This window comes from Giraffa tippelskirchi, chromosome 3 (genome assembly GCF_054371585.1).
Source record: "Giraffa tippelskirchi isolate mGirTip1 chromosome 3, T2T-mGirTip1v1.2.pri, whole genome shotgun sequence".
Classification (NCBI taxonomy): Eukaryota; Metazoa; Chordata; class Mammalia; order Artiodactyla; family Giraffidae; genus Giraffa; species Giraffa tippelskirchi.
In genome coordinates this window covers 50,767,751-50,781,146 of record NC_137277.1, presented here as the reverse complement: position 1 = coordinate 50,781,146, position 13,396 = coordinate 50,767,751, and the positions used below count along the sequence as shown (strand labels likewise).

The 13,396-nt window shown below is 35.3% G+C and overlaps 1 protein-coding gene across 20 annotated transcripts in view; it reads right to left on the bottom strand.

Annotated features, from left to right (window-relative positions):
* BCAS3 (BCAS3 microtubule associated cell migration factor) overlaps positions 1-13,396 on the bottom strand; it is a 611,473-nt gene that overhangs the window by 393,628 nt on the left and 204,449 nt on the right. For all 20 annotated transcript variants that reach the window (XM_081584989.1, XM_081584991.1, XM_081584990.1 and 17 more), the window contains one exon: positions 5,846-5,979. In XM_081584989.1, coding sequence (XP_081441115.1) covers positions 5,846-5,979 — 134 coding nt within the window. The remainder of the gene's footprint in view (positions 1-5,845; positions 5,980-13,396) is intronic.

Below are 13,396 nucleotides of genomic sequence, written 5' to 3'. Positions count from 1 at the left end.
ATGATATAGAACAACACAATTTTAATAATGTCTATTTGGTTTTCCTACCTGTTAAATAGGAATAGCATTGGCATTAGCAAATATTAGCACCTACAAACATCTGTCCATGTACAGGGCACTGTTTTTTGGATGAAAGACCCCAAGAAGCTTAAGCAAGATCTCTGTTTCCGTGTTAGAAATAAAGGTAAATTGAATGGCAAATAATGTTAATGCAAAAGAGGTATCAAAAATGGATATAAATTTTTTAAAAGGTATCGGTGCTTAAAATATTCAAATTACTGGAGATTATAGTTGAGGTAGAGCATATCATTAAGTAGGAAGGGCAGGACAGGGATTAAAAAACAGTAAAGAAATAAAATGTGGGGCTTCCCTTGTGGCTCAGTGGTAAAGAATCAGCCAGCCAATGTAGGAGACACAGTTTGGATCTCTGATTTGGAAAATCTCACAAGCCATGGAAAAACTAAGCCCATGCATCACAACTATTGAGCCTGGGAGCTGCAACTACTGAGCCCACGTGCTGCAACTACTGAAGCCTGTGTGCCATAGAGTCCATGCTCTACAACGAGAAGCCACTGCAATGAGAAGCCACACACCACAACTAGAGAGTAGCCCTCGCTTGCCACAACTAGAGAAAAGCCCACACAGCAATGAAGACCCAGCCAAAAATAAACAAATAAAATTACTTGTTAAAAAATTAAAAGAAATAAAACGTGCCCTGTATTGTACAACACAGGGAATACAGCCAGTATTTTTTGGTAACTATAAATGGAATATAACCTTCAAAAACTGTGAATCACTATGCTGTACATCTGCAACTTATATAATATTGTACATCAACTATACATCAATGAAAAAAAATCTTTTTAAAGAAATAACATGTGCCCGGCAGCACATTTTATAGTGAAATAGTAAATCTTTACCTAAAATGCTCATCTAATTGAAAACTTCCATACGAAAGCAATAACAGCAAATGGCTATTAAACAGGAGAAAGCAACTTCATTGTGCCAGAAAGTAAGGACACTGTCAAAGAATAATGCACGTATTATAAGCTAATAGATGTCAGAGATGTCAAGCTAATAGATGTCAAACTAATAGGCTCCAACTGGCCAAATCCGGACTGTTCTGAGTATTAAAATAATTTTTGAATGAATATAACCCATTTAACAAAGAATCTATTCAACCAAATGATATATGTAAATAAAAGAAGCAATAAAAAGTTTGATGAGGAATGGGATATTTATATATATATAAGTTTTAAATGACTTCTCCTAGCCCACTATCCACTCAGGCCACAGCAGAGACAGCAGACTAAAAATGTCCTTCTCCCAGTCATCCCCTGAAAGAAGTATATTTGCATACTTTAAAAGCTGCTGCCTGAGGGCTCTGGAGAAGGCAATGGCACCCCACTCCAGTACTCTTTTTTTTTTTTTTTTTGTTGGGGGCTAATTACTTTACAATATTGTAGTGGTTTTTGCCATACATTGACATGAATCAGCCATGGGTTTACATGTGTTCCCCATCCTGAACCCCCCTCCCCCCTCCCTCCCCATCCCATCCCTCTGGGTCATCCCATTGCCCCAGCCCTGAGCATTTGTCTCATGCATCGAACATGGAATGGTGTTCTGTTTCACATATGATAATATACATGTTTCAATGCTATTGTTCCAGAACGTCCCACCCTCATCTTCTCCCTCAGAGTCTATAAGACTGTTCTATGCATCTGTGCCTCTTATTCTGTCTTGTATGTAGGGTTATCGTTGTCATCTTTCAAATTCCATATATATGCATTAGTATACTGTATTGGTGTTTTTCTTTCTGGCTTACTTCACTCTGTATAATGGGCTCCAGTTTCATCCATCTCAATAGACCTGATTCAAATGTATTTTTTTAATGGCTGAGTAATATTCCATTGTGTATATGTACCACAGCTTCCTTAGCCATTCGTCTGCTGATGGACATCTAGGTTGCTTCCATGTCCTGGCTATTGTAAACAGTGCTGCGATGAACACTGGGGTACACGCGTCTCTTTCAATTCTGGTTTCTTCAGTGTGTATGCCCAGCAGTGGGATTGCTGGGTCATATGGCAGTTGTATTCCCAGGTTTTTAAGGAATCTCCACACTGTTCTCCATAGTGGCTGTACTAGTTTGCATTCCCACTAACAGTGTAAGAGGGTTCCCTTTTCTCCACACCCTCTCCACCATTTATTGCTTGTAGACTTTTGGATAGCAGCCATTCTGACTGGTGTGAAATGGTACCTCATTGTGGTTTTGATTTGCATTTCTCTAATAATGAGTGATGTTGAGCATCTTTTCATGTGTTTGTTAGCCATCTGTATGTCTTCTTTGGAGAAATGTCTGTTTAGTTCTTTGGCCCATTTTTTGATTGGGTCGTTTATTTTTCTGGAATTCAGCTGCAGAAGTTGCTTGTATATTTTTGAGATTAATTGTTTGTCTGTTGCTTCGTTTGCTATTATTTTCTCCCATTCTGAAGGCTGTCTTTTCACCTTGCTTATAGTTTCCTTAATTGTGCAAAAACTTTTAGGTTTAATTAGGTCCCATTTGTTTATTTTTGCTTTTATTTCCAATATTCTGGGAGGTGGGTCATGGAGGATCCTGTTGTGATTTATGTCAGACAGTGTTTTGCCTATGTTTTCCTCTAGGAGTTTTATAGTTTCTGGTCTTATGTTTAGATCTTTAATCCATTTTGAGTTTATTTTTGTGTATGGTGTTAGGAAGTGTTCTAGTTTCATTCTTTTACAAGTGGTTGACCAGTTTTCCCAGCATCACTTGTTAAAGAGATTGTCTTTTCTCCATTGTATATTCTTGTCTCCTTTGTCGAAGATAAGGTGTCCATAGGTGCGTGGGTTTATCTCTGGGCTTTCTATTTTGTTCCATTGATCTATATTTCTGTCTTTGTGCCAGTACCATACTGTCTTGATGACTGTGGCTTTGTAGTAGAGCCTGGAGTCAGGCAGGTTGATTCCTCCAGTTCCATTCTTCTTCCTCAAGATTGCTTTGGCTATTCGAGGTTTCTTATATTTCCATACAAATTGTGAGATGATTTGTTCTAGTTCTGTGAAAAATACCATTGGTAGCTTGATAGGGATTGCATTGAATCTATAGATTGCTTTGGGTAGTATACTCATTTTCACTGTATTAATTCTTCCAATCCATGAACACGGTATATTTCTCCATCTGTTTGTGTCCTCTTTGATTTCTTTCATCAGTGTTTTATAGTTTTCCATATATAAGTCTTTTGTTTCTTTAGGTAGATATATTCCTAAGTATTTTATTCTTTTTGTTGCAATGGTGAATGGTATTGTTTCCTTAATTTCTCTTTCTGTTTTCTCATTATTGGAGTATAGGAATGCAAGGGATTTCTGTGTGTTAATTTTATATCCTGCAACTTTACTATATTCATTGATTAAGTCTAGTAATTTTCTGGTAGAATCTTTAGGGTTTTCTATGTAGAGGATCATGTCATCTGCAAACAGTGAGAGTTTTCTTCTTCTTTTCCTATCTGTATTCCTTTTATTTCTTTTTCTGCTCTGATTGCTGTGGCCAAAACTTCCAAAACTATGTTGAATAGTAGTGGTGAAAGTGGGCATCCTTGCCTTGTTCCTGACTTTAAGGGAAATGCTTTCAATTTTTCACCATTGCCACTCCAGTACTCTTGCCTGGGAAATCCCATGGATGGAGAAGCCTGGTGGGCTGCAGTTCATGGGGTCGCAAAGAGTCGAACACGACTGAGCGACTTCACTTTCACTTTTAACTTTCATGCACTGGAGAAGGAAATGGCAACCCACTCCAGTATTCTTGCCTGGAGAATCCCAGGGACAGAGGAGTCTGGTGGGCTGCCGTCTATGGGGTCGCACAGAGTCGGACACAACTGATGCGACTTAGCAGCAGCAGCAGCAGTCTGAGGGCTCAGCTCCCAATCAGTCTGCATCTAGGTGCTGAGATCCACACCACATCAACAAAATGAAAAATAAAAATCATACAACCATCCCAATAGATGTAGAAAAAGCATCTGACAAAATTCAACACTCATTCAAGATAAAAACTGATTAAAGTGGATACAGAGGGAATATATTTCAGCAAAATAAAGATCGTATATGACAAGCCCACATCTAACATTATACTCAATGGTGAGGAGCTGAAAGCTCTTTCATAAAAACTGAAAGGATTTACAATTGCATCAAAAAGAATAAAATACATAGGAAAATTTAACCAAGGAGGTGAAAAACCTGTGCACTGAAAACCATAAGATATTGATGAAAGAAACTGAAGAAGACACAAATCAATGAAAAAACATTCCATACTCATGAATTAAAAGAACTAATACTGTTAAAATGTCCACACTATTGAAAGCAATCTACAGATTCAATGCAATCTCTATCAAAATTCAAATGGCATTTTCACAGAACTAGAAAACAACCCTAAAATTTGTAGGAACCACAAAAGACCCCAAACAACAAAAGCGATCAAGAAGTATAAAGTTGGAAGCATCATGCTTCCTGATGTCAAACTATATTACAAAGCTAAAGTAATCAAAACAGCATGGTAGAAAGTTAAAAAATAGGAGGTACTATTAACAAAGAAAAGACCACAATTATTACTTTTAGTTACACATTGTTTTAGAGTTCCAAGCTAATGCAGTAAGAAAAATAAAACTGAAAATGGTCAAAATTAGCATAATAATTGTCAGAATTGTTCTATAAAAGGGCTTCCCTGATAGCTCAGTTGATAAAGAATCCGCCTGCAATGCAGGCAACCCCGGTTCAATTTCCTGGGTCGGGAAGATCCCCTGGAGAAGGGAAAGGCTACCCACTCCAGTGTTCTGGCCTGGAGAATTCCATGGACAGTCAATGGAGTCGCAAAGAGTCAGACATGACTGAGCGACTTTCACTTTCACTTTCATGTTCTAGATATAAAATCCAAGAAAAATTTTTCTGAAAAAGTATTAGATCTCAAAATAGAGTGCAGCAAAGCAGGAAGACACAAATCTAATACAAAACAATCTATAGCCTATTATATCTCAGCAATAATAATTTGAAAATGTTATAATTCCTAGATGCAAAAATTCTACAATTAACGATGTAAATTCTAACTGCCTTAAAATGTAATTTCAATGCAATTCAAGTTAAAAACTTCAAAATATTCTTTATATAACTTCAAAATATTTTTATATAACTCAATATTCTTTACATTACCCCATAACTAAAATGCATTTCTATGAGAAAATACTCAAGAAAAGCTGAAAATGTTTTAAAAAATGAACAATAAGTCTGCTATAAAACAGTAAAAGTGAGTAAAACAGCGTAATGTTGGTGAAAGGTACTGCTTTGTTTTTACTTTCTATTAGAGGAATGTCTTAATACACACTAAGTCTAAACACTGCTATAATGAACCACCAACATCAACATCACCCAGCTTTGACAATTATTAACACTTTGCATGTTGTTTTCAACATGTTTTAGTTTGTTTCATTTACCAGAACATTCAAAAGCAAACCAGACATATCATATCATTTCACCCATAACTACTTCAGCACGATTGCAGGATACATGCCTAATAGATTGGACTTTGAGAAAACAAACAAAAAAATGGTTTTAGGACAGGAAGAGAAGAATAAATTGAACTTGTTTTATCAACATTTATTGTTCACTACTGCTTATATAAACTGGGTCAAAATAGGATAAAGTTCTTAATTATCTGACCCAGTCTAAAAAACAATATGAACTCACCAACATTAACGTTAAGCTCCAATATGATACAAATAACCTCTGGATTAGATGTCACATTACACAAAGAAAACACCTTCTGAAAAAATATACAACTTACTTTGGCTTCAGTTTCTCCCCTGTGAAGAGTATATAAATGATGGACAGCACTTTGTGATGAGGACCAAGGATGAGTCAAAATTTGGAAGACGTGGAAGTCATGGCCAAGGGTATCTGTTGTGACTAGAAGCATTCCTGAAGGGCACACCAAAAAAGGGTAAAAATAAACACCATTATGTATGTGGATGAAATATTTCCACAAAGCACTCATCATACTTTGAAATATTGTGGAAGGGAAAAGTGACCAAATATATAAGAACTTCCTACAATTAAAAAAAAAATTAAAACACAGGACTTTTTTCCTGTGTGTATACAAAACCTTAAGGTCACATCAGTATTCAAGCATAGTGACATACTTACATGTCAAGATTTTATGATGTTCTCATACAACTAGTAGAGAAAAGTTTAAAATGCCAAAATCACACAGTTCACAAGCATTTTAAAATAGCAAATCTGATAACAAAGAATGTGAAAGACTTTCCTCCATGGAATTAAAACCCAGTTTCACTTTTTCCATTTCTCAAAACCTGAATTCTAAGTTCCAAATTGAGTACTACTACAACTAATAATACCCTACTCAATTCACCAGTTTAAAACTTGTCTCCACGCTAGTCTATTTATTTAAACTCCCTACTGTCTTTCACAAAGCAAATTTTGATGAGACGTCATAGCTAAGAATTACGCACCTAACACAAGGTCACAAAAACTTTGGTTTCCTGTTCAATTTCACAGTTTTATATTTTACATTTAGGTCTTTCATCAGTTTTGTGTTAATTTTTGTACAAAGTGTGAGGTATTAGAAATTATCTTTTTTGAAAATGATGTTCAATTGTCTCAGCAGTATTTCTTGAAGAGACTAATCATTATCCATTAAACTGTTTATCTTTTATTCTACAGTCAATGTCAACATGCCAAAGATCAACTGGCCATATTAGGGTGGGTGTTTTCTGGAAGTCCTATTCTGTTCCATTGATATCTGTGTCTATCATTCACTAATATCACACTTTCTTAACTTACTATAACTTGGAAACCACATAGAGCAAGTCCTTGTTTTCTGACCTTTTCCAAGATTGTTTTAGCTATTCCAATTCCTTTGCCTTTCCAAACAAAGATTCAGCTTTTTGATATCTATATAATGGGGATAACGAACACCTTAACAATAATGAGTCATCTGATTTATGAACATCTCATATTTTTTGATATGTCTTGTTTTTTCTCTAGCATACTGATTTTATTTTCTTAGTGCTACTATAAATGGTACTCTATTTCAATTACCAAATTTTCCTTGGTTGTATATAGAGATATAACTGTTATTTATATAAGTATCAGTATGCAAGGAGATCCAACCAGTCTATCCTAAAGGAAATCAGTCCTGAATATTCATTGGAAGGACTGACGCTGAAGCTGAAACTCCAATACTTTGGCCACCTCATGTGAAGAACTGACCCACTAGAAAAGACCCTGATGCTGGGAAAGATTGAAGGCAGGAGAAGGGGACGACAGAGGATGAAATGGTTGGATGGCATCATTGACTCGACAGACATGAGTATGAGTAAGCTCTGGGAGTTGGTGATGGACAGGGAGGCCTGGCGTGCTGCAGTCCACGGGGTCACAAAGAGTCGGACACAACTGAGCAACTGAACTGAAATATATGCATACCTACATACTCTACAAATTCTAGGAGCTTTTATGTAGATTACATGGAATTTTCTTTCTAAACATATAGTATGTGAATAGACATAGTTTAATTTTTCTCCTTTCCACACTACATGAACTACATGCCTTTTTTTTTCTCTTGACCTGCTACTTTTGCTGAGGTAAACAAAAATGATGAGAGGCAATATTCATGCCTTGTTCCATGTTTTAGAAGAAAGTATTCAATCTTTAAGTATGATGCTAGTTGTAGGTTTTTTGTGAATGCTCTGTATCAACTTAAGGACATTATTTTCTACTTCCAATTTGTTGAGAGTTTTAATAATAAACAGATGTCAAATTTTGTCCAATGCTTTTCTGCACCTATGAGACGATTATGTGGTTTTTCTTCTTTGGTCAATTAGTATGGTGCATTTTAATAATGAAAGGTTATCAAATGTGGAACAATCTTGCATTTCTGGGATAAACTCCACTTTGCCAAAATCCTTTATTACATGCTGCTGCACCGAATTAGCTAATATTTTGTTGTTGTGAATGTGTTCCTGGGGGATATTGGTTTGTGATTTTCTTTTCTAATACTGTGTTTGTCTGTTTCTGGTATTAGGGTAAAGCTGTCTGGTTGCGTAATGTTCCTTTTCTATCTGATTTCTAGAGGAAATACTTTAATAAATTCCCAGTAAAATTTTTCAGTGAAACTATGTGGGCCTTTTTTGTGTTGGTGTGAAGACTTTAAGATATAGAATTGAATTTCTTTTAAATGTTGTTAATATAAAATGTAACATAATTCTTACAATGTAAAATATATTGTAATGTTTCTTCTTGGAAGAATTACTCTCTGTAACTCAAGGAAATAGTCTGTAGGGTCTTTAGTAATGTCCGCTTTTTCATTCAGGATATTGAAATTTTGTATCCTTTCTCTTTTTCTCTTGGTCAGTCTAGCTAGAACTCCTCAAAGAAACCATTGTGATGTCACTGGTTTTCTCTTTCCCATTTCACTGATTTATCTTCCTTCTTTTGCTATCATGACCATCTATTACTATTTCCTTCATTGCCCTTGCTTTAATTTTATTTTCTATTTCTTCAAGATTCTTAAAAGCTGAAGCTTAGATCACTGTGTCAGGAAGATACGTTGTTTAGTTTCCAAATGTTTGTGTATTTTCCAGTTATCATTCATACACTAATTTCAAGTTTAATTCCATTATGATAAGAAATTAAACTTTGTTTTATGTCTCAGAACAATGTATCTTGGTAAGTGTTCCAGTACACCTGAACACTTGGTGTATTCTTTCAGTGTCAATTAAGTTAATTGATAGTGTTATTGGATCTTTAACATCCTTACTTATTGTTTGCCTACTTTTGCGTTCTATTACTGAGTAGACGTTAACATCTCCAAGCATAATTATGGATATTTTTTTCAGTTATACAAGCTCCCTAAATTTTAGCCCTATTTTTTTAGGTTCATACACATTTAGGATTGTTAAGACTTCTTGGTGAATCACGTCTTTTATCATAATGTCCCATTTTGACCTTAGTATTTCCCTTATTCTAAAGCCAACTTTCTCTGGTGTTAATATCACTACTTCAGCTTTGTTTTGATTGATGTATGCATGGTATTTACTTTTCTATTATTTTACTTTCACAGCCAATATAATTATAAAATGACTCTGATTTGGATAATAACTAGGGTTCAGTTTTGGGTTTTTTTATTCCAATCTCAAACATTTAATTAGTATTTATAGATTGTTCACATTTAGTGTAACTTGTGGGTAAGGCTGGATTTACATCTACCATTTTGTTACTTTTTGTTATTTTTCTGATTGTACCCTTGTGGGTTTTTTCCCCCTTGATTTTTAAAAAATTTTTACTTGCTATTGAAGTATAGTTGATTAACAATACTATGTTAGTTTCAAGTGTACAGCCAAGTGATTCAGTTATACTTATACATGTATCTATTCTTTTTCAAGTTCTTTTCCCATTTAGGATTTTACAGAATATTGAGTAGAGTTCTCTGTGTAATACGGTAGGTCTTTGTTGGTTATCTCTCTTAAATTTCACTCTTGTTTTTACTTTTGCTTATTTATCTGCTCTTGCTTCCTTCCCTTTTTTAGATAATTTCACTATTTTTAATATCAAATTTTAATTCATCTATTGGTTTTACTGGTTGTTCCAGAAATTAAAATATACATATTAAAATGTTTGTGTGTTTGTTAATATTTTGTCCAGAATATATTTGCTTCCTGTGAGAAACAGAAGCAAAATCGTATTTTGTAATTCTTAAAACTTCTTTATTGAAGGAATATCAAGCACCTATGGAAAGATAAAGTGGGCGTTTATATGAGAAGATGAAGTATATAAGAGTTTTCTATTTACTGGCTAACATATGGTACAGCTCCAATCATTATATTTGATTAAAAAATAGCATATTAGATGCCAGTATCTTGGCTATTTCCATGAGAATACATTTTGGATGATGAACCGTGTCATTTATTGAGATCTATAACAATTTATTTAACATTGCCACCCACTCTGTGCATAGCTATCAGCACGAGGTCAATAAATACTGTTGTAATTCAAACAATAAATTTCAAAGATTGGACATGTTCTTTTTCATGGACAGTATTTCTTGACTCCTATTTTTTGCTTAGTTATAGTAAGTCTGAATTATCACAATTCTACTACTATGTTTTGATTCCACATTCCCACAACAAAATTATTTCTGCACATGAAAACAATTCAGTGGAAACATCATTATGACAGGAAATGTGATGCACTTGTATTTATAGCACAAATATATTACTCATTCCCAAATGTAAACTTCACTTTATTAGCATATCAATGATTTACTCATAATTAGCATTCACGTAGCAGTCCCTATTAGCCAAATCAAGACTATTATTGTTTTGCATATAAAAGATAATCACAAATAAAAACTTTTCAACATGCTCCTAGTTTTTCAAAGTGGCATCAATACTTCTAACATGCAAAACAACTTCAAATTTTAAAACAATTAGCCAATGAAAATCTATCATGATTATCTTCTTGTATCCTGTCTCAAAAAGTTTTCTTCCACTTATTCATGCAAATACAGCTTATATAACTCAGAAATAAGCCCAAATTTTGACAAAACTTTAAAGTAATTTTTTAAAAAAAATTTTATAGAGACGAAAGGAGGAAATAACTAGTGTAGTACTATACCAATAACGTGCTTCCTTTGAATTTATAATTTCCTCTTTTGCACACATTCTGCAGGAAAAAATGACAAGCTTTTTTTTCTTTAGAAAACAAGTTAAAAAGCAGATATACATAAAAGGAAAAACTTGTACAGAGTAGACTGTGGCTTGAGAACTATTTATGCAGCATCAGAAGACTAAACCAGACTCCAGCCTGGCTATAAACTAAACCCACGCCCCAAACGAGGTGCCAAGCCACAAAAAGCATTTGCGTCATCTGGGAATACAAGGAAAAGAAGGACTTCTAATTATAGGGCCTGGAAGCGGAAGCCTAGAGTGATTAGCTGTTTAGGCGCTGCTGTATGTTTATCTGGAAGCTTCCTTTCCTTCACTCTCAGCCTTAAGTTTGATAGATGAGCGTTAGCATTAGAGGGTGGGGACTAAAGCTGCTGATGGTACATGGCGTTCCCCAAAATCTGAGGTAGCTGAAGACTGAACATTAAGGCTTTTGTGGCCTCATAAGAACATAAGTCTTTTCAACTGGGCGTCAGCTGGTTAGCCCAAAAGGCAAAATTAAAGAGTAGCAAACCTCAACTGGGCATATGCTATAAAATCTTGGAAACTTGAGTAGGGATGTCTTTTCTGCCATATCCTATTTATAACACCTATCTAATTGTATGGTTCTTTATCACATGCACACATATGAACTGGAAGACAAATTACCAGCTCATTCACACTCTCCTCCAAAAAGAGACATAACCACTGACATGTTGGGTCAAATGAAAATCTTCACAGGAATTCAGATTATCATCACTCTTAAATAACTACTTTTTAGTATTAATTATTGCAAAGTTAATACTTTCCCATCAACATCTGTAGAGATGAAAACCTAAAAATTATTAAAGTTTGTAATTTGCAAACATCCTAACACCTTTATTTAAATAATTACTTTCTTCCTTTCACTTTACATCACAGAAATTGTTACCGTTCTGAAAATATCTTTGGCCATATTCAATGGCCACAATCAAGACAGAGAACATGTGAAAAAATTCCCTTCTGTCCACATGCAGTCCATCCCCTCCCCATCACCTGGCCCTGGCAACACTGACTGACTTTCTGTCATTATAAATTAATGGTGGCATTAGTGGTAAAGAGTCTGCCTGCCAACACAGGAAATGCAGGTTTGATTCCTAGGTCAGGAAGATGCCCTGGAGGAGGAACTGTGGTGTTGGAGAAGACTCTTGAGAGTCCCTTGGACTGCAAGGAGATACAACCAGTCAATCCTAAAGAAAATCAACCCTGAATATTCATTGGAAGGACTGATGCTGAAGCTCCAATACTTTGACCACCTGATGCGAAGAACTGACTCACTAGAAAAGACCCTGATGCTGGGAAAGATTGAAGGCAGGAGGAGAAGGGGACAACAGAGGATGAGATGGTTGGATGACATCACCAACTCAATGGACATGAGCTTGAGCAAACTCTGGGAGATAGTAAAGGACAGGGAAACATGCTGTGTCCATGGGGTCACAAAGAGTCAGACACGACTGAGCGACTGAACTGAACTGAGGTACATTTAATTTGATAAGAAACTGAAAAAATGTTTTTCCAAGGCAGCAGTATCATTTTACTTTCCCATGAACTCCATAATTTTGCAACATTTGGTACTGCTGATATTCTTAAATTTAATCACCTCAGTGAGTACTTGGTGGGTTTCTTATGGTTTAAAAATGCTGTACTCCTTGGTGATCAGTGATGCTGGGGTGCTAAACAGTTATTTGCATATTTCCTTGACTTAACTGTTCAAATCCTTTGCTTATTTTAAATTGTTTTGTCCTTATTTTATATACATTAAAATTATATTTATATTATATTATAAAATATTGAAATATATATATATATAGCTCAGATATATTCTCATACCTTATATATCCCAGTTCATTTGCTTAACCATAAGTTTCCCAAGTAATGAAGAACAATCTAATGGTTTGTTTTTTTGGTGTCCCATCTAAGCAATCGTCCTCTATGCCTCCCGGGTTACAATGATACAATCTTTACATTTCCTTTTTGAAGGTTTATACTATTAGGTTTTAAATTAAGTGTATGATTGATTTTGAGTTAAATTTTTGTGTATGGTGTTAAGGAAAAGTTTTGCTGTTGTTCAGTATTCAATTTGTGTCCAACTCTTCGTGACCCCATGGACTGCAGCACACCAGGCTCCTCGGTCCTTCACCATCTCCCTGAGTTTGCTCAAATTCATGTCCATTGATTCAGTGATGCTATCCAACCATCTCATCCTCTGCCACCCTCTTCTCCACCTGGCCTCAATCTTTCCCAGTATCATGCTCGTTTCCAAGGAGTCAGCTCTTCGTATCAGGTGGCCAAAGTACTGGAGTTTCAGCTTGAGCATAAGTCCTTCCAATGATATTCAGGGTTGATTTCTTTAAGGGTTGACTCATTTGATCTCCTTTTGTCAAGGGTCTTCTTTAGCACCACAATTCAAAACCATCAATTCTTCAGCACTCAGCCTTCTTCATGCGCCAATTCTCATATCCATACATGATTACTGAAAAAACCAGTTTACTTTTCACCAAATGGATATTCCAGTTGTTCTAGGACCATCTGTTGAGAAAATCACACTATCCCTATAGTGAATTACTTAACACTTTGGTCAAAAATCAAATCATCATGAGTTTGATCAATTCCTGGATTCTATTCCATCCATCTAT